The sequence below is a fragment of the Delphinapterus leucas genome, chromosome 14, assembly GCF_059928025.1.
Source record: "Delphinapterus leucas isolate spDelLeu-1000000601 "Yukka" chromosome 14, BTC_Dleu_Yukka2, whole genome shotgun sequence".
Taxonomy (NCBI): Eukaryota; Metazoa; Chordata; class Mammalia; order Artiodactyla; family Monodontidae; genus Delphinapterus; species Delphinapterus leucas.
The window spans coordinates 1,241,547-1,263,691 of NC_143142.1; the positions used below are offsets into that span (position 1 = coordinate 1,241,547).

The window sequence follows — 22,145 nt, forward strand, 5'->3', positions numbered from 1 at the left end:
ATTTTCAAACATAAGATCTCAGAGAACAGCACCCAGGAGCAACTAATGAAAACCAACCAACTAACTCACTCAACTAGTCGGTGGCAAAAGTCAGCCAACCCAGGTTTCTCTGATAGGAAGGACCATGTGAGATTCTAGTTTACAAGATCTCAGAGAAAGAAAATACAACCCAAGTATTTTATACCCAGGCAAGTTTTCCTTTCTACACCAGGGTCAATGGCAGGCACTTTTCAAGAATGCATGAAATGGAACCCTCGTAAAAACTTACTTGTTTATGAAATTCAAACAACCAAGAAACGAATCAGATAAAGAACTCAAAGAGAGATGCTCTGACAAAAAAAAAACTAATCCGTAGAACTCAGACTAACCAACCAGGGAAAAGAACAGAATGTAAATACTACTTTACACTCTCACAATCTAAACACAGTATTTCTTAAAAAAGACCCCAGCAGTTAGGGGAGGGGTGAAGGGAAGGCATTTTAATAGTGCTGAATTTTCTCTACTTTCTTAGTTGATTAATAACATCTAAGATAAAAAACATATAGCTTGAAAAAACGCCTACAATTCCAACCTCTCTGATGTTCTCCTTTTAGAACTGAATTCTTGAGGTACGGAAGAAACTTTTAACTGAAGTTCAGGAATTACTTCATTTTCATTTTCATTACAGTTCTTCAGCTAAATCCAAGTAAAATTATAAAGCTTATTTCTACTTTAACACAAATATTTCTATCTATACATTAACTTTTTAATCTACCTTTGCGTAAAAATTATCTTTATATTCTAAAGATATGAGCTTTCTTTTTTTCCCCTTTTTCCCACAATACCTCAGTCTTTTTCACTGTGTCAATGATGCTCACTTAATGTTAAAAATGGCTAGTTCTGGATGGTGGCATCTTGGGTAATATTTTTACTTTTTCCCTTTTACTTCTCTTGAATTATAGTACAGCTATTTCTAAAAAAGAGTTTGCAAGGTAAGCAAAGCATTTCAAGGTCACGACTTTGCAGAAAAAAATGCTAAAAACAATAGCAAAGCCACATTTTAAAAACTGGGAAGAAGCATGAAAATATCTACTGCAGCCACGTGATGTGGTTTAATTTCACTTAAGCTATTTATAGACCGAAACATCAAAAAACCCAAGATGGCATTTTATTTAAAAAACCGCACGCTGTAATAGTGGGTGGTACTTCAGCATTACTGCTTCCCGCATAATTTATTTTTATTATGCTTTTTTGCAAGGATTTATAGATAAATAGCAGAAGACAACTAAATAATAACAGAAAACAGCATGAAAGACAGTTCACTGTCAGGCTAATAAATGAAAGAGATTGTTTAAGTTTCGCATATCTATATTTAAGGAGCTTCTAGAAAAAAATTCTTTTAAAATAAAAATAGGGGCTTTCCTGGTGGCGCAGTGGTTGGGAGTCTGCCTACCAATGCAGGGGACACGGGTTCGTGCCCCGGTCCGGGAAGATCCCACATGCCGCGGAGCGGCTGGGCCCGTGAGCCATGGCCGCTGAGCCTGCGCTCCGCAACGGGAGAGGCCACAGCGGTGAGAGGCCCGCGTATCGCAAAAAAAAAAAAAAAATCTTCCTAGACTGCCAAATCTAGGAAAACCTCTGATCAGCAGAAAGTAAATAACAAGGGACGACTGAGTCCCTTCTAAGGTGATTATTAAACACCAAGTAATGTAAAAAGACGGAAAAGCTCAGTGACTTCAGCTGCCTGGACAGGCCCCAGCCGGTGGGCTCCCTCGCCTCTGTTCGGGACACAAGCTGTCACAAGGACTGCTTCAGCCTCAACAGGATACAGGGAGAGCTGACAAAACAGTCTTGCCATTAAAATCTCAAAACTGCAAAGAATTAACTCAGGATACGAGTGTTTCAAGTGAGCATCACACACACCTGCAATTTTTCTGAGAAGGTTCAAAGTGGTACAAATGGCCAGGGAAGGAGTCACCCCCTCACCCTGAACCCTCTTCTAAGCGCACCGCTGGTACCAGTCTCTTACCTGCCCCTCTAGTCTCACACCAAACGCCCCCTTCGGCCCCACCCTCGCCCACCAGGAGCCCCAAGCAGAGCCTCCAGCTGCCACTGTGCCCTAACCCTACTCCATTCGTCCTCCCTGAGGGACACACAGGGCATCTCAGTCTTTTGCTGCTAATAAAAATCGTTCTTACAGTGAACATTCTTGTAAGCTCAGTCTTTACACACATAAGCTCAGTTCTGGGTCAAAGGCGCGCATTTTAGGTTCTGGTCTACACTGCCAGCTTGCCCTCCACAAGTCTAACACTCCCACCAGCAACATGATGTCGACCTTTTTTCCTTCTCTGCTTACGTGACAGCTGAAAAATGGCGTGTCTCTCTTTTATTTAATCTCTATGATTACTAAGAAATTCAAATAGGTATACATGAAACAACATTTCCCACAGCCCAGAAACCTCGATTTTATCTGAAGACTTATAATTTCAAAGTGTTCTTGTGTGCCTGCGAATGGGTATTTTTCCACCATAACAAAAAGTCTCGGATTCTTCATATATTTGCTGTAGCCTGATTTAAATGAAATGTTGGATTTTATTTTCCATGGAGGTTAGGTTCTAAAGTCAGCAGATACAATGCCATCTGAGTGAGCAGTAAGGGTAAACCTTTAAAAAAATTTTTATGGTCATTTTTACCTTTGTGAATTATTCATACTGCAGTTCATTTTTCTACTGGGCTATAAGTTGTTTTCCTATTTGACCGTAAAAGCTGTTTCTGTTAGTTTTTTTCTGCTTTCTCAACGGTTTTGTTTTTTCCATTACTTGAATATAATGTCTGTTGGCTTAAAATAGATGATTCTTGTTCTGTTATTTTCGGGCTTCCCTGGTGGCGCACTGGTTAAGAATCCGCCTGCCAATGCAGGGGACACGGGTTCGAGCCCTGGTCCGGGAAGATCCCACATACCACGGAGCAACTAAGCCCGTGCGCCACAACTACTGAGCCTGTGCTCTAGAGCCTGCGAGCCACAACTACTGAAGCCCGCGAGCCTAGAGCCCTTGCTCCACAACAGGAGAAGCCACCGCAATGAGAAGCCTGTGCACCGCAACAAAGAGCAGCCCCTGCTCGCTGCAACTACAGAAAGCCCGCGTGCAGCAATGAAGACCCAACGCGGCCAAGACTAAGTAAATGAAATAAATTAAAAAAAAAAAAGTCGTTACTTTCCTGAGAACTCTCACATCTGGCACTTACACCTGGAAGTAGTTTTGCTGTTGGATAAAAGGTGAGGCTCTAATGGGATCTGTTTTCCGAATAGCTTTTCCCCGATACCATGCTTTTCATAAGCCAGTCCTTCCTTGTTTGCACCTGTCTCTGGGGGGCTCACTCACCCCTCCCCTCTGAAGGGCCTCCTGGGTTTGGGGCCGGGGAGGCCCCGGAGGCACTAACACACCAGGCCAGGGCACTCCTCTTTAGAACGCTGAACCTTTCTGCTTTTTACCAGCAGCGTTTTTCACTTAAACTTTTTCTGGTTAAACGTACTGTAATTACGTATTTAATTAAAATTTATGCAAACAGATGAAATCTGAGTGAGAAAAGAGAATTACTGATTCTGTGAAAATGAAACTGAATCCTTTGAAAAGATCAGATAAAAACACCAATTGCTTAAAAAACAAAAACAAAAAACTGTTGTGGAACCCAAGGAGGGAGAAAGAACTGTGAAAGCCTTGAAGTAAGACACTGCAAGCTTGTGGTTCTGCTCTTGGGCGCCTGCCGTGCACCTCACCTCACAGAACTCAGGCTGGCTGTGCTGAGGACGTCCGTCAGAGGCAAGGCCGTGGCCCACGTCAGAAGTGGGTCAACAGCAGCACGTGTCAGGCACGTACGTATGTAGCATTTTCAGATCTGTTTTAATCACACATTTTGTGTAAACCACCAATTACGTAGGCCTCCCAAGGACTTCTATTGTAACATCTCATTTTATTATCTGATGAGCCATGTTGCCTTTATTTGCCTCATTTTCAAATTTTTCATATTCTTGCTTGCTACTTTTTAAGATAACCATAGACTCTAATTACAAATAAAAACATCTTTGAGAACCCAAGTACAGGTGTCTGTGTTCATTTCTTCTAGGCATTTTTCTGATCTAGATCCAAATTCTAAGGCCGCCTCTCCCATCCTATGACTCCCGGATGCTAGATGGGCTTGTTGTCATGGCAACCCAAGGGGCTGATCCTGGAGGCAGGGCTCTCAGGGAACATTTTCTCCACTAGGCACTGCCCCTCCCCTCTTCACAAAGCGGCCCGTGCTCAGGTCTCCACTTCTACACCACCCATTCACTTCCCACTCGGGTGGAGTCTGGCTTTTGTCCTCCCCATTTTAACGAAAATGCTCTCACTTCCCAGCACGATGCGTTTAAATCTGTGTGAAATCTGAAGGCCACTTGACAGCCCCTCCCCAGCTTCTGGGCAGAGCTGACTACTGCTGAGCACGGTCTCCACAGAGAAAGAAGCTCTGCGACCTCCCTCTGTCCCGCTGCCCAGGTACCCTCCTGCACCCACAGCAGAGGCTGGACACGGGCACCTATGTGTAGCATCTGACTTGCCTTATGTTTTGTATTTTTACAAAATACACCTTGTATTTTTACAAAATATGAATTCACTGCTGACATTTGTAAGTTGAGATGTTTCACCTAAACACGCTAGGTTCCTTGCTTCTCTGGAAAACCCAGAACCTGGTCCCAGCCCTCTGGCATGGCTGAAACCCACGTCTCAGCCGAACACACTCTGCCAGCACCGACTCCCTCCCTCCCCTCCACTAGCCTGGGCACACGTGAGGCTGGCCCTCAACGCAGCGTGTGTGTCCATCACCAGGCATAACCCCCATACCGCCTCTCCTACTCGTGTCTGTCACTCTTGCATGTGTGAAGAAGATGACTGTCAAAACAACTATTTCACTGAGGGGAAGAGGTGGTCACTAACGGGTGCCCCGCTGCTGGAGCACCTCCGGCTGGGGTCAGGGGTCAGGGAGGGGACCAGGACACCCCACCCATGGACTGGCCTGCAGGGTTTGCATAGAGCAAGGGTGGGATTTCCCCCGGGCGAGAGGCTGTCAAGGGTCACCCTGGCCTCTGGGGCCCCTGATGAGTGGCAGGAGGGACTGAAGTCATGGGGCTCCAGGCTCCCTGGGTCCTGCCCAGCCCTCTCATCCTCCGGCCGGCCGTGACTCGGCCCAGGCCGTGGTCAACAATCACAGCGTGGGACCTCGCAGTAAAACCCCGAGTCACGGAGTGGCCTCCCTTGGCTCCCCTGCCCAGTCCTACAGGCTGTATAGAAACACAGAGCCATTACCGACCTAGTAGTTAACTGCACGCACACTAGTGATTAGCAGCGCGAATAACCGGATAACGGCCACTCAACCCTGAATTTTTATTCCTTTCCGATGCAAGAAGTTTAATAGCTCTAGAAATCTAGAGGAGGCGAAGGGACACTGCATTCAACTTGTACAAATTCAAAGACAGGTCTGAAAAGAGAAAGCAAGGAAAAAGGAAGCCAGAGACGTACCACTCAGTGAGCTTATACCCTGGACTGAGGTAAAGATGGGGGCAGAAGCTCCCGGTCACGCCCAACTCCCGATTCATGGGCTTCCCCTGGGTGGGCCGGCTGTCAGTACTGAGAGCCCCGCCGGGAGGCATGAGGAGTGATTTACAAAGCGCTTCCCTGGTGGTGCAGTGGTTTGAGAGTCCGCCTGCTGATGCAGGGGACACGGGTTCATGCCCCGGTCCGGGAAGATCCCACGTGCCGCGAAGCGGCTGGGCCCGTGAACCATGGCTGCTGAGCCTGTGAGTCCGGAGCCTGTGCTCCGCAACAGGAGAGGCCACAGCAGTGAGAGGCCCGCATACCGCAAAAAAAACAAAAAAAACAAAGAAAAACAAAGTGTTGCAGGGATTACCGCCCACTCTGACGCCCACTGCACCCCCAGCCCAGAACCAACAGGCAGGTAAGATGAGACCGCACCAGATCCGCTCTTTGATTTGAACATTTAAAGAAACTGTATTTAACTTGATTTATGCATTAAAGAAATTATCTGAGTTCTCTAAGAGATTTTTTTAAAGACCCATACATTAAGTTCACTCAAGTAATTGATTTTTGAAGTCTAAAAATGTTAATTTAGCACATCAAAATTACACACTGCATGCCAGTACCAGACGGGAATTGCAAAAGGACACAGTTATCATTTTTAACAAAAGCTTCTTCCTAAAGTGACAAGCAGCTTACGTTTTAAAAGGGAATTAACCTCAGGCTGACCCTCCAATCTCTAACTGAGAGTGACAAGCTTTATAAATTCATTGTATCAGGTGTCCCTGTGAAGCAGCCTGAACAGATGAATTCCCGTGGCTTTGCTAAAGGTTCTTCTCATTCAGTATTTAACCTCTGAATAAAATAATTTTAAAAAGACCTGATAATGAGACCAAGGTTAAATACTTTCAAATGATTTCTTGAATAGAACTTCAAGATTTACCTTCTATTAATAACCTTTAAGTAATTAAAAAGAGAAAAGAGTAGCAACCAGCAAGAACAAGTAGGAACTGTAACCAATCCCGAGGTGCACATTAGACCCCTGTGTCCTTTAGGAAAGCAACCCCGGCAAACAGCGGCACAACACATGTCCCCCGACGCCCACTTTCCCCGTTCTTCTTAACAGAACTCTGCTTTTGTTTAGGGCAGCGATGTAGCCAACTGAAAGCCCACTTCCCAGCCTGTGCTGCAGGACGGCAAGACCACGAGAAACTGCTTTCTGCTCTTGCCCTTCCTCTTCATCCTTCCTGGAGTGCAGGGCTGATGCTGGTGATAGGGCAGCCATCTTGCCAATGTGAAGTGACAGGCAAAAGGATGAGGCCACATGCTAAGGATGCTTAACACGAACGCTCCTCATGGCACCTCTACCGGGCCTGCACACCTGCCCCCGCACCTGACCCCCTGCCCGGAGGCGCACAGTGAGGTACTCACAGTCAGCGGTGTACTCCACCTGGGAGGGCTGCACGGCCGTGCCATCTGCCGTGGGCGCAGTGGGGGCAGGACTGTCGGCCTGGGCTTTACGGACCAGTGCCGCAAGGGGGTGATCTGGGTCCACCACCTTCAAAGGCTGCAGAGAGAGAGGGTGCAAGGTCACACCACATCCTGCATTCTGCGTCACGCAGAACCCTTCTGTGGCAAGAAGGCTCTAGGACGGTGTCTACGCTTCAGAAAAACCTCAGCACACGCATGCACGCAGCACACACATGCACACCACACCCACACACGTGGGCAGGCGCACAGAGGGAGGCCCTGACCGTGGCCGACGAGAGCTCTAGCTGGGTGTGAGTTCCAGAGGAACTGAATAAACAAATCACCTCAATCTTCCTAATGACATGAAGGAAAAGGAGGGATGACCAAGACCAGATTGCTGCTGAGAAAAGTGTGAGCCTCCAAATTCACTCAAAACCTCAAACTCTGTCCATCCTTAAAGCAATTTCTGATTTTTAATCACCAACAGCTTTTAAAGCCCAATCAATCAGCCACACTGCGTGACTGCTGAAATGACATGCTTAGGTCTGATGGACCCCTGTTTTTTCACATCACAAATGGCACAATGAATGGTGTGGATTAACTCCTTATAATAAGAATGAAAAGAAAATTTTTCTTTAATTTATGTTTCTCACTAGTACATTATGTTATCCGTGACGGTAACAGACTATTTCAAGCGGCACGTACCCTGGACACCTATGAAATCTAATCCTGTTTTAATAAAACCTGCATGAGAAAGTAATTTTCCAAGTCTTAACCAACATTTTACTTATTCTAAATATCCCAAATAGTAAAACTATAACAAAATGAAAATAAATTGCTTGTGATTTTATAAAATGGGATATATAAGAAATAAAGGGAGCAAATCCTTTGCCACCAAGCCAAACAAAAAGGCGAGATATACGTCAATGCTAATAAAATTTTAAAAAGCTATTATACAAAGAAATGCCTGCTTAACAATTTTCCAAAGTTAAATGAGCAGTTTTGCTATGGCATAAAGCTACAGCTCAGTAACGAGATGAGAACCTTCATGAGCTCCTCCAGGCGGCTGCACTTCTTGGAAGCGAACAGGGACGGGTGCAGGTAACTCCCGCCCTCTTCGTCATCGTCATCTTCGTTGTCAGAGCTGACCCCCGACTCTGAAAGCAAAACACATGTCAAGACGTCAAGGTACAAATACATTACGTAAGACCTCAGACGCACACAAAGGCAGAACCATACGCAGCCATTTCTTGGTTATCTGTCCAAAAACCACCTTCGGAAAATATTCCCTAGCTTGCTGCCACCCAAGTCGTTCAGCAGAATGACGTGTGCTTGTGACTTTATCAAGTGGGATCATAAGAAACAAAGGCAGCGAGAAAGGAGCCTGACCTCGGCCCTGCTGGCACCTTCCCTCTGGCATTTACTAGTCCGGAGCCACTGAATATTTAAATTTTTTGGAAAAAAGGCAAAAATCGTACTGATTTTGAAGGTAAAATAACAGCAACAGATTTTTTACTGAACGACAGACAGCAAACGAACAACCGTGGAGGAGATGAGGTCTGGGGTAAGATGCATACAACTGATTTTGAAAATCGTGTTTCAGCTGGAAGAAAAATTCAATGGCAGACACATGTACTGCTGTCTCAGAATGTTATTCAAAATACTTAGTCTTTGTGGTAAGAATTCCAAATTTAGACACTTATAAAAACAACAGCTTAAGGCAGAGTAAAGAAAAGAGAGTAAGATTAGCCACTTCATTCTGTGGACTTGTGTAATTTAGCCTCAGGCCCTAACACGGGGTGCACGCTAGAACGATCCACAGAGCACGAGGCTCGCTGTTTTGTCTGTGACATGTTCAACAACCAGAATGAGGGGAAACGTTTCCAACCTAGATGGTTATGCTCTGATGGCATCAACATTTAATTCTATGTCACCCATCTATGAAAACGTTAATTAAGAATCTAGGGCTTCCCTGGTGGCGCAGTGGTTGAGAGTCCACCTGCCGATGCAGGGGACATGGGTTCATGCCCCGGTCCGGGAAGATCCCACATGCCACGGAGCGGCTGGGCCCGTGAGCCGTGGCCGCTGAGCCTGCGCGTCTGGAGCCTGTGCTCCGCAACAGGAGAGGCCACAACAGTGAGAGGCCCGTGTACTGCAAAAAAAAAAAAAAAAAAAGAATCTAATATATGTTCAGACTTATTGCACAGCAGGTTTAATCCTCGTGCCTTAGTGTCAGGATTTCACAAACGTTCAGGAAGTCCTACAGTGCAGATCTCAACCCCTCCCCCAGCCCAACACAGGACAGAAACAGTTTCACATACTCTTTTTCTCTTCACTTTTGTTTTCTGCCAGTACTGTATACCGTCCTTCTTTCATAGCTTTCTGGATGAATTTGTAGTAGGGATTGAGGTAGTGATCAAAGCGTAGAAAGTCGAATTGAGAGTTTCGGGCCTGTTTGGCCTTCAGCATTATTTCAAACTGTGCACCCTGTTTGCACACGAAGTTGGCCGTGCGCTCAATAATGGCATGCATTTTGGCTGTTGGTGGCTACAAGAGAACACACGCATTCACGTTATCAGTCTGTCCTCTTTTCCACTGAGCGTGTGACTTAAAACACAGGAATAACCCTGGTTTTACTACTGACTAGAGACATTTCAATGGGAAGAGTCCAGTTTGAACAGACTGTGGCACTGGCCCCGTTACACGACACTCAGTCAGTTTCTGAATTTTGCAGTATTTTGTGGGAAGAAAACTCACCTGCTGAGGCAGGCCATTCTAGCTTTGTACTGAACCCACAGGAGGCAAGCTTTTCCGCACCAATCAATGTGTTTCCTATATTGGGGGCCCTTAACCAGGGTTCCGTGATAGGGTTCAGGGGGTTGTGAATCAATCCTCTGGGGAGTTGTATGCAAATTTTGCACATACACATGCAATTTTCTAGGGAGAGGGGTGCTTGTTTCAATAAGTTTCTCAAGGATCTAAGAATCATTTCTCTTCCCTTTTTCTCAGCAGGGACTAATGTTTAGAGCTTCGAAAACACTACTTTTGTACATCCAAGGAAAGCCGCAGGCTCACGCCCAGCCTTTCCTTCTGCACCTGACCTCTCCTCACCCCGTTCCTCCTTCTCCCTGTAAGACTGCCCCATGGCGCCCATTCATCAACGCTCCCACTTAAAAGTACAGAGCTCCAGGGACTTCCTTGGTAGCGCAGTGGTTAAGAAACCACCTGCCAGTGCAGGGGACACAGGTTTGATCCCTGGTCCGGGGAAGATCCCACATGCCGTGGAGCAACTGAGCCCGTGCGCCACAACTACTGAGCCTGCGCTCTACAGTCCGCAAGCCACAACTACTGAGCAAGCGTGCCACAACTACTGAAGTCCGCAGACCTAGAGCCCGTGCTCCACAACAAGAGAAGCCACTGCAATGAGAAGCGTGTGTATCACAATTAAGAGTAGCCCTGGCTCGCCACAATTAGGGAAAGCCCACATGCAGGAACGAAGACCCAACGCAGCCAAAAAAAAAAAAAAAAAAAAGTACAGAGCTCCAAACTGAGGCCCAGCTACCTGTGGTCTGGCCAGAGCAGAGACGGTTTCACCCACATTTACTGGGCGAGTCATCTGGTTGCCTTGAAGTGCGTTCACTACCTGGAACCAGACCCCACCTCTCTCCTGCACGTGCTGCTAAGTTACCTCCGCCACATCATGAGCTGAGCAATTCCTACCCACACAAGGAGCCCCTTGGACCAGAAGCTGGAAGCCACACATCTGAAATACTTTTAATATTAATGAAGAAATCAACACTAGAAAATTACATGCAAATAAAGTGGGAAATTCTTTCCATTGATAATGGGCGGTTCAGAACTCAAGATGCTTACTGTAATTTCAGGGCTGAATCCTTCACAAAATACAAACGCCTTAATTCTCAAATGTGATTCCTGAACTAATGATGTCCTTCACACTTACACTGGATAAATGTCTATGATTAAAGTTATTTACTGGTCCCCAAATACACTAGAGTCCATGTTAAAGGCCTACTGTTGCACCGAGGTGCAGATCCTGATGCACATTTTCAGTGGTTTTGGCTCAACAGGAAGATTAATTTTTGCATTAGTGTATTCCGTATATATGACAATTGTTAACGATCGCTTCAGAATAATGATCATTAAAGGAAAATACAACCCCTCCCGCCGCCCAAGTAGAGATGTTCTCCATTGACCAAACCAAAATGCTGGTCTAAAACTTCTTAAAAGCAGGCCCTCTTATGATGTCACATTATGGCTACAGCAGTCACAGAGAGTGTGTGGGTCATTTTACAAAGCGACGACGATTACAGAGAAACAAAGCAGCTTATGAGCACCCTTCAAGATGTGCTCCTGAAGCAAGTGGATATAGATAAACATCTGGTCTGGAGAGAGTCCCTCTCTGCTCTCCTTACCGTGTAGGTTTCAGATGTGCTCCTGAAGCAAGTGGGTATAGATAAACGTCTGGTCTGGAGAGAGTCCCTCTCTGCCCTCCTTACCGTGCAGGTTTCACATGTGCTCCTGAAGCAAGTGGATATAGATAAACGTCTGGTCTGGAGAGAGTCCCTCTCTGCCTTCCTTACCGTGTAGGTTTCAGATGTGCTCCTGAAGCAAGTGGATATAGATAAACGTCTGGTCTGGAGAGAGTCCCTCTCTGCCCTCCTTACCGTGTAGGTTTCAGATGTGCTCCTGAAGCAAGTGGATATAGATAAACGTCTGGTCTGGAGAGAGTCCCTCTCTGCCCTCCTTACCGTGTAGGTTTCAGATGTGCTCCTGAAGCAAGTGGATATAGATAAACGTCTGGTCTGGAGAGAGTCCCTCTCTGCTCTCCTTACCGTGCAGGTTTCAGAAAAACCCTCTTCTATTTGAGAATACGATTATTCCTACCACAAGATGGGATTTTAAGGATGTAGCCAACACATAAATACGTATGTGTTACAAAGACTGACTGGTCCAGGGGAAAATGCTTTTCTAATTTATGGAAGCCTTTTAAGAAAGCAACTGAGCCCAGGAAGGGGGACTAACACCTCTCAGCATCTCCAAAATTAACGTGGCTCTAGAAACTCGAATAGGCATTGGGAAATGGGACAACTGTATGTGAGGTCAGAAAACCTGCACCCATTTTCCAAAGAGCTTTGGAAAATGCTGGAGCTCTGATCCCTGCAGCAGGGTGGGGCTGGGGGCCAGGCTGGGCGGCAGGTGGGGTGAATAAGCGAAGAGCCCCAGGAGCAGCTGGGCTGGCCCTCTCTCCTCCTCTGTGATCAGAGCCCCAAATAATATCAGACTGAGGCACGGACTCAACTGTCAAAACAAAACTATGGAAGTAACAGCAGGAAGTATAGGAAAATACTTAAAAATTGTCAGGGGTGGAAAGGTCTTCTAAGACAAGATTCAAAATCCTGAAGCCGGAAAGGAATACAGTGACATATATGACTTCACAAATACCTTTAAATTCTGCATGGAGAGAGGAACAAACAGGTAAAAGACAAAATGCCAGGAGAACAAGAGTGCATGACACTTAGCAGACCAGGGCTTAGCACTCATCATACGTGAAAAGTCCTCACAAACCCCCAAGGAAGGGCAGGACTCCACAGGAACACAGGGGTAAATCGTGCCTCTTTTGTCTCCCCACCCCCATCCCACGGCAACACGGCACCTGAAGGTACGGTGAGACTGGCGCTCTAATCAGAACAACGCTCAACCGCAGGGGCTCTGGGCTGGAAGTGCAGGCCTGACCCTTACAGGATGAGCTGGGGCGGCTGCTCTCGACGGCTCTGCCCCGTGTCCCCGTCAGAGGCGCTGGTGTCGTGAGGACTGTCCTGGCACACAGCACATGCTCAGTGAATACTCACTATCTGAGGTTGTTATTAACCTACTGGTACCAGCGCGCAGGACCAGGACGGGAATGGTACATTGTATCCCCCCCCTTTTCCTTCTGTCCATAAAATATGTTAAACAAGCACATTTCCCTTGTAAATACACTCAAACGGGCGTGCCGAACAAGCAGCACTTCCGATCCCCTTGGCTCATCCAAGGGGAACGTGAGGTGTCACACAACAGGCGGGGGGCTCACGAGACCTCGCGCGCCTCTGGGCAGTGCTTGGGGAAACCTCGTTTGGGCTCAGAACCCGGACCTGCGGCGCCTCGGGTGGGTGAGAGACTCGGCTGAGACGCGCCCTCCACCTTCCCCGCAGTGCAAGACAACATAACACAGCCAGAGACGGACCTGGGCACGTGTAGAACTCGGGAGGTGATAGAGACAGGCCTTCAGGTCCCTGGGAAAGGGACAGGTAACTGAAAACACAATGTCGGGACAAGTGATGCTGGGCTACATATTCCGGGAGAAAACAGTTCCTTACTTCCCAAGAAACATACAAATGGACAAACAGAGTCACTACGAAAAGCTAAAATAAAGCTGTGAGGTCACCTGAGGAGCTGGCGTCTAGAGGCCCAGTGGGACCAGGTGGCCAGCCTCGAGCAGGCGCCGGCATGCGGCTTCCAGGACGCTGTGACCTCTCACTGCTCCTGACCCTTCGCACGGACGCCCAGAGACCCTGCAGCCATGGGGTTCTACTCCAAAAGCCTAGTTTAAAACCTGAGAACCCCTCAAGCACCCGCCCTCTTTACCACCCCCGCCTCCGCCGCTGCCAGAGCAGCCCCTGCCCACCGAGGCAGCAAGCGTCACCTAGACACGAGCCGGGAGTCTCATGCTTGGTCACCAAGAGGGAACGTACGACGCAGACACCTGTCTCCTAGGCAGTCTCCCCACTCACGTGGACACGACAGTGTGTGACGTATTCAGCAAACCACTCCCCCGATTCACAGCAATTCTGAAGAATGACATACTGATGCCACCATACAGGAAAGGCCAGCTGTCCACAGGCGACCTGGTGAGCACTCACACACGGTTTCTCCACAATCGCGAGACTTCCTACCCGGGTGACCATTTTATACGAACATTGGGAGAGAGCAGACCCCTATACGCCAGGCTTGCTGTGCTCTCCACGGGGAGCAGACGCTTTGGGTCCCGGCAGGCCACCACGCAGCCTAGTGGTGCTGACTCTGGGAACATACAGCCATGAAATACTTCAGTAGGAATTAAGGCGACAAAATCTACTACACCTCTATGTTTATGTTCGCATAAAAGCTTAAAAATGATCTTCATACCAAAACTTAATAAGAATCTATATAGTCAACCTTAAATAAAAGCTTTTAGCATTACGTGTGGGTAAGAGAGCAACTGTTTTTAATGCGTCTCTCACGTAGAATAGCATATTCCAGAAAAAACAGAAATACATAAAAATATATCAACACAAGTCTCAGGATATCAAATCTTCAGATAACATTTTCAGTTTTAACTGTAGCAAACTGATCAACGGTAGAAATGGGAATCAAACATAAATAGTGATTCTACTTGGCAAAATCCAAAGAAATTTTTACCCATATTTGCAAGAAAAGAGAAAGAGAAGGAGAGGATTTATAAATGAGTAAGCGGAGGAAGGAATGGGTCGAGGCAGGAATTAAATTCTGTTATCTCCCATCGTCACATAAAACCGAAGGGCAAGAACCAGCAGATTCATGCTGCGCTAAATAAGGGAAGTATCACGTGCTAGTGTGGGGAACACAAGAGGCTCCTTCTATGGGGAATTTTCAGCATCCACTGTTTATTCAATGATGCTGTAGCAGGACACAATGAAGGAGCTGGAATACCCACGTCCGTGGTGCTTGCAATCCAGTTAGGAAGATGCCAGAGAAAAACCTTTACTCTGAGCACGAATATCCCTTTTCCAAGCATGTACACGCAACACAAATATTTTAAACGTCCCTAATGAACATGTAAGAATCCCACAAAGCACAGCGACTCATGACGGCACAACAGCTAAGACCATGGGTTAGAGGTCCTGCCTGGCACGCACGACCCAACTTCTTCACTTTTCTGCCTCTGTGAAAGGGGAACGGGAAGCTACCTTATGGGGTTACTAGCATTAAGTAATACTTAGAAAATCCTCAATAGGGCCTGTCACAATGTAACCTTGACTGAACGTAGCTGAAATAGCGAAGTGAGATCAGTGGGAACTAGAGACCCAGCTGCAGAGCACTTAGGTCAAGAGGATGCGACCCAGGTGTCCCTCCCGAGGGCAGGGGCCGCCTGGAGATGCCACAGGGCCCTAGTCATAACGGAGAGGAGAACCGGGTGGAAGGGTGCCAAGAGAATGTTACAGTAAAGGTCCCCATCTTGAGTGCCCACAAAACCACACCAGCAAAAGACAGGACACAGCAACTGTACTGAAAGCCACGTGCCTTGAGAAGGAGGGTTTTTGCATCTAAACGTGGCTAACAGTCTCCTCACCAGTAATTCTGACTGGGTTTTTCCATGTTGGTAAAATCTGGGGATTCAACCATATGGTCTCCGAGAGTGAGCCAGCTCCTCAGGCCCCTGATGCTCTGGTCTGGTGATTCTGCTATAATTTCTCCCTTTTTCTTTAGGGGGGAAAGAAGTGGTGTGTGATTTTTTCTCCACTAACTCACAAATAATTTTAAAGCATTACACACCCAAACTAGAAAGCAACTGTGATCATGGCGGGGTGCTCTCACCAGTACTTCCCGATAAGTAGTAACAAAGGTTAACAGTATTGTGAACGAGAAAGACACCTACCAGCTCCACATCAGACGGCACGTTCAATCCTAAAGGGGCAATGAAAGGCTCCTCGTTTTCCTCCAAATTTTCAGCCTCGTGTTTTTCTGTATAAAAAGAAGACATAGAACTTCAGAACCATGACCTGCAGAGGAGGCACACCCACCAGCTGTAAGCCACTACGGGGCCGGGGGGCGCGGGCATGACGGGCCCTTCCCGGTTCTGTCGCACACCATCCCTCCCAGGAACACTTCCGTTCTCTGCTCGCTCCACCACGTGTGGGCAGAATCACTTTACCAAACCCCCGAGGGGGTGGGGGTACAGACACAGCGGCAGCGTGGACTCCCCGGCCGTGGGGAGGGTGCAGCAAGACAAGGCACGTGAGCATTTCCCCGACAAGGCTCCGCACTCGGCAGGCACTCGACACACGCTAGGCTCTCCTCCTTCCCAGCCCCTCTGACCTGCTAGGACCGCCCTTCAAACTATCGCTGTGGGTCCCCCAGAGCGTCAGGCACAGGTGCTCAATTCCAAGACAACCACTTTCACCGCTGAACCGTAAAACCCCAGCACGTAACTGCCAAGACTTCTCCCCCCAAGCAAACCACCTCTCTTTTCACAAATAATCAGATGTATTTCCAATTCTTCTTCTTCTTTTTTTTTAAAGACGTATTTATTATTTATTTATTTGTTTGTTTATTTATTTATTGGGGCTGCATCGGGTCTTAGTTGAGGCACGCAGGATCTTTGTTGAGGCATGCGGGATCTTTCTTTGCGGCGAGCGGGCTTCTCTCTAGTTGCTGTGTGCGGGTTTTCTCTTCTCTAGTTGTGGTGTGCGGGTTCCAGGGCGTATGGGCTCTGTAGCTGTGGCGCACGGGGTCCAGAGCGTGTGGGCTCTGTAGTTTGCAGCATGTGGGCTCTCTCATTGTGGCACACAGGCTCAGCAGTTGTGGCATGGGGGCTTAGTTGCCCTGCGGCATGTGGGATCTTAGTTCCCCGACCAGGGGTTGAACGCGCGCCCTGCATTGTAAGGCAATTCTTTACCACTGGACCAGCAGGGAAGTCCCTCCATTTCTTCTTTAATGGTTCATTTAATAAACATTTGTCTACTGTATATTAGACAAGGCACTGCCCATTATAGCTTTCTGAATTCTAAGGTACCTATATACAATTCAATCACTCAGATGATCAATTTAAAAAGAATATAGTGAAATGTACAAAAAATAGTAGAAACCCTGTAAAGGCTAACAGTTTTAAGGATCTCAACATCTACTTAAGTTTTTCTTTCAAAAAAGATGACATGAAATAAATATTAAATCTTCATCAAAACAAACGTTTCCATCATACATGACAGAGTCTCTTGAAGAGATGAACAATTTCAAAAGTCTCCTGTCAAACCTAATTCTCTGTGAAGCCAAGAGGGCATTTTAAACAGGCTTCACGTACACAAAGACCTGGGGACTGTAGTCTGATGAGATACAGATTGATTATAAGTTCCTATTAAATAAGAGTATTTAATACTGTCCCACAAGTTCACGTAGCCTTACTCTCACCCAAGGACTAAAGACTTACTGTGGCCTGAAAGCTCCCTGTAATCAACAATACCCCCGTTCAGCTTCAGTAACCAAATGACACACTGAACTGGTAGATATTAGAAAACACTGGTTTGCGACATGCCAAGTAACAGCTCCAAATCCTCAATTTCCTTTGCGAATGAAGCCAAAGGTGTCTCTATAAAAGTACAACTTTTACCGTACCTCCCTAAAATGACAAAGTGATGGAAACTAAGGAAATAGCCTTTCCTTAGTGCTAAGTTGTTCTCAAAAATAAAGCCACTGGAATCAAAAGAGCTGTTTGGAACAGGTGGGTTACACAGCTTTGCTCTATTCTTATACATACCTTTCTTTACAGAAAAATGGCTTTAGCAGCACAAAATAAAACCCAACCATTGCAATACTAACTCAGATTCAGATAAATTTAAATAACTTTTTCTTTTTTAAAAAAATGGATATGTAATAATGATGAAAAACGGAAAATTTAAAGGATGGAACTGGGATGAAAACAGTAAGCTGCAAAAAGGGAAGAGAGAAGTTAAGTTGCACAGAAATAAAGGTTCCATCAAATGCTTCTGTTTAATGTCACAAGGTTTTAAGGTGCTAAAGACGCCCAGACAATGCGGTCATCCCCCAGTATCTGCAGGGGAAACCAAAATCCGTGGATACTTAAGTCCCACAGTTGGCCCTCTGTACCTGCGGTTCCACACCTGTGGACTCAACCAACAGTGCAGTGCCGTTTGATTGGGGAAACATCTGAGAATGAACGCACCTGCACAGTTCACACCTGTGGCGTTCAAGGGGCAACCACAGAGTAATTCTGGAAATCAAGGAATATTTAGACATGCTGGTGACTCAGGAAAACAAACAAAAATTAAATTTTCAAATTTTAAGATAACGCAGCAGTAAAGTTTGGCTGTTAGTGGTGCTGGGCACCGAACACCCAATGTTTGAATTCCATCTACAAAGTGCGTGAATGTATAGGTACACATCCACGTACGTATATGTTTGTGTGCATGTGTACGTGTTATTCATAGATGTGGCATTTTATTTATATTAGTGTAAATTAAACATAAAGTGTCAAGCTGTAAGGTTTACATGGGCCCAACTTCCACTAAAAAGTTAATCAGCATACCAAGCAAAGTTCTGAGGATGTGATTACAGAAAGAAACAACATTTTAAATACAGAGAACGTTACGTTAAAGAGAAAACATACTAAAACTTGGAAGAGAAACCAAGTCACATGGAAGTTCTTAAAATGCAATAATCATAGCAAAGTTCAGCACCAGCCAGCCCGATAATTACACCAAGACAAGTGCCCATCACCTAGAACAGGGGCTGGCAACCGCTTTCTGTAAAATGCCAGACAGTAAATATTTCTGGCTCTTCGGGCCACGTGGTCTCTGTCTCATCTACTCAGCTCTGCCATTGGAGTGCAAAAGCCACACAGATAAAACGTGAACAAATGAGCACAGCTGTTCCAATAAAACCTCACAGAAACGTGCCAGCTGGGCCTCGGTCATAGTTTGCTGATCCCTAATCTGAAATGTTAAGGAATGATTATTATACATTTTTCCAAAGGTAGTCGATGGACCTTGCAAAGGACATCTGGGCTCTATAAATCTCAATTCTTCACTTGTGAAATGGTGACAGTATGCATTCCTTCCTTCTGATCAAACACTAGATATTTAAAGCAGACATAACGTATATGGTTCAGACACAACAATAAAACAGGAACTATTCAGAATCCCAAAGTGGATGAATTATTTTGGATAAAGGAACGAGCGTATACTTCTTGAACCTGCAAGAACATGTCTACCGCACCCTAACTTCTGAGGTATGGTCAGATCCAAAGGTCAACGGAAAAAGGTGTTTAATACCTTAACCACGCTTTAACTCAATATGGTTAAAACTACACCTGGAAAAACTCTTTGGAAGCGCGCAGAACAGAGCTGTGCAACAGTGATTCTTATGTCCATCAAGTAATGAGCAGAAGGAAAGGAAGGGCAACAAGGCAGGTGTCTGTACTGCTCTCCCAGGATCACGCCCCCGGCGGGGGGTCGGGAGAACCCCAGTGCAGCTGCACCGTGCAGGGCAGACAGCATGTTAATATTAAACTGCTATAATTACTTCATACTTGTCAGGAGGTTTGTTACTTAAGGAGAAAACAATCAAGTCCCACATCACAGGTTCAGTTAGCTCGAAAGTTAAATCCCTCTATGATGTGATTCCTGGTCATTATTCTGAACGTTTGACTAGGTTTCTGAAGTTCTCCTTCTCTTTAAACAGAACACCATGAATAGAGTGATCCACCCTTAATGACTATCATCACTGACAATTCACGACCGATCAGCATGCAGGGCTATAACAAAGGTGCTCTCAGGTCTTACCAAAGTGACTGCGGACACCTGTTCCTGAACTGCATATGGGTCTGGATTTTTTAATAGCACTATTTTTTTAAAAATAAATATTCCGAGTTAATCCAGAAAGGCATAAATTTAAAATCTTTAATTCTATGTAAACATTATTTTGAAATACCATATGGTAAGTCTATACCCTAGGGCCTACTGAGCCTCAGGACATACTGTGCTGTTTTCTGTCTGGTAATAACTGACTCCACAGGCGTCCCTCCACTGGGCATCGGCCACTGTTTCAGTCGTGGGGGGATGTGAAGGAGCAGGCTAGCAGGAGGGTGGTTAACGCCTGTCCTGTCAACGGCCCAAGAGCAAGTCACTGCAGATTTCAACACATATACTGTCTATCTAGAAACAAAGAATCCAGGGTGAGTAACTTCCTATTCCCTGAATCCAAAAGAAATAAAGGAAAGGCACCCAGATCCTAGACAGTAACTAAAGTCTGAATTCACTCTCCATCTCCATTAACAATTCATTTTCTGGTTTTTAGCTTTGTTTTACCCTAATACCAATAATGTTCTCTTTCTGTCCCAGTGATGCTGTAATTACTTAGTGCCCGTATCGTATTTGGGAGACTCTACCGCTGCACGTAGTACCTGCCCAACGTCATCACCCCGGGCAGCCCCCCACCTCTCTGTTTAGAAGGCTCCTCTTCCTCTGTTGGTTCGGACGGGTCATAGTAATCACTGCCGTAAGTGAATCCCACCGCATTATAGCTCCCGTCCTCCGCCAGCGCTTCACTCAACCGCTTGTATTCTTCCTCTTGAATAAAAATAAGAATTATGTTAACAAAAATAGAAATTTACTGAGAAAAATTTTATATATTTCTAAAGTTGTAGCTATCAGTAAAGCATACAGCACACTTTTTCCAACCTCTTTTTGAGGCAAAAATGTTTCTAAAAATTCACACTTCATATCTATCAATATGTACTTTTGCCAGTACATGTTTACCACAGACAGCAGAATACGTGTCTTTTGTGGAAAATTTCTTCCTGCTGAGAAATTTGGGGATTAAGAACTGTATTAAAGATTGTTAAGGCAAAGACAAGAACATCAATTTTAATTTATACGATACTGTTAAAGAAGAACAGTTAAAGAGTTTGGTTTTTGTTTTTTCAAATCCCAGTCTGCCCTCAAAAGCTGGGAAAATTCTTTGTGGCTCTATATATAAACTATCCTGAGGTCCTCTCAGAACGCAAAGACTCCTGTTTTTCCAATCCACTGGGTACTGTCAAGATAATATCAGAAAGAGTGAGTATAAAAAAATGAATGGGAGTAAATTTTTAAATACTTAAAAAATTTTAAAGAGTTTGTTGCTTAAATAAGTTTTTCTTGAGCAGTACCTTGCCTTGCCTCTTCCTCAAGCAAGTCCGTATGCAAGGCTAAATACCTCTCTTCATCACACAGGGCCTCTATTCGTGCCTCCTCTTCAGAGAGCTGGTAATCTCTGTTCCATGTGGAATACTCAGCATCGCACTCAGAAAGGTCATGCAGGTGACCGCGCCCATCATATCTGTAATATGAACATGCTGGTCAACGGAAAGAAATTAACGTCTGGGTTGGTTTGTGTGGGATGTTTTATACATATACTTACCGATTAAGATAAAGAAATAAAAATAGGAAAACAAACATATAAACTCTTCTCAGATTTATATTTAATTTGGCTAGTCATAGCTCACCTACTTTTAAGCTCAAGTTATCTTAACAAAGTCTAAACTCCTTTCTGCAATATGATAAAACTTATAATTAAAGGTAAACAATCCTTTAATAGCTTAAAATGGTATCCACTTCAGTGGCAGTTCTTACCATGTATGGTTTGGTTAACCATTCAATGTCATTTGCAAAAAAAATTAAAAAAATTTTTTTTTCTGAAAAGTCAAATATCATAGCTTACATTCACACAAACCGGATACATAAATACCTATCCGTAAGAACCAAACGGTCGAAATTTCCTCGCTTCCTTCTGCTAGTCCCGAACTCTCAGGAGAGATCTTCACCAAAGAAACTTGCGTCCATTGGAGGTAAAATCTTGGCTAGGCTCGCCCCCTAGCCACTTGGCTGAGGAAATAAGTGCTGGGTTATGTGATAGAGAGACACACATACATAGGAACAGTGACATATACGTGCAGTTTAAGGAGGTTCACTCGAAACAGAGCAAAACTATTAGGAGATGCAGGATCATTATTTTCTTCCAGACTTTATGCCCCCAAGATATAACATACATGAAGACGCATCCACGTGTACTTGCATGGACCGATAGATACTTTAGCCAAATTAAGAAGAAGAGCACTTCCTGCCATGCTTTTAACACAGAAGATTCAGTGAAGATGCTGTCAATGTGCACCTCTCAGATAATGAGTGAATTAGTAAATTTCACTTAAAACACTCAGATTTAGGGTTGCAAAAACAAATGTAGAAAGACAAACAAAAGTCTGCTTAAGTTTTTAATGCTGACTTTTGTAATGAGGACCAGAAAATACTACAGGTAAAAAAAGACATTTACAAGAAA

The 22,145-nt window shown here is 45.3% G+C and overlaps 1 protein-coding gene across 4 annotated transcripts in view; it reads right to left on the minus strand.

Annotated features, from left to right (window-relative positions):
• SFSWAP (splicing factor SWAP) overlaps positions 1-22,145 on the minus strand; it is an 83,115-nt gene that overhangs the window by 59,102 nt on the left and 1,868 nt on the right. For 3 of the 4 annotated variants that reach the window (XR_016387448.1, XM_022598146.3, XM_089894329.1), the window contains exons 2-7: positions 20,980-21,149; positions 20,267-20,398; positions 15,694-15,779; positions 9,341-9,566; positions 8,064-8,176; positions 6,981-7,116 (exon numbers count right to left, since the gene is read on the minus strand). Coding sequence is in view for 3 of the 4 variants with exons in the window: in XM_022598146.3 (XP_022453854.1) it covers positions 6,981-7,116; positions 8,064-8,176; positions 9,341-9,566; positions 15,694-15,779; positions 20,267-20,398; positions 20,980-21,149 (863 nt within the window). In the remaining variant the exon portion in view is untranslated. Of the gene's footprint in view, positions 1-6,980; positions 7,117-8,063; positions 8,177-9,340; positions 9,567-15,693; positions 15,780-20,266; positions 20,399-20,979; positions 21,695-22,145 lie in introns of all 4 variants that reach the window. The other variant, XM_089894330.1, reaches the window with a different exon arrangement.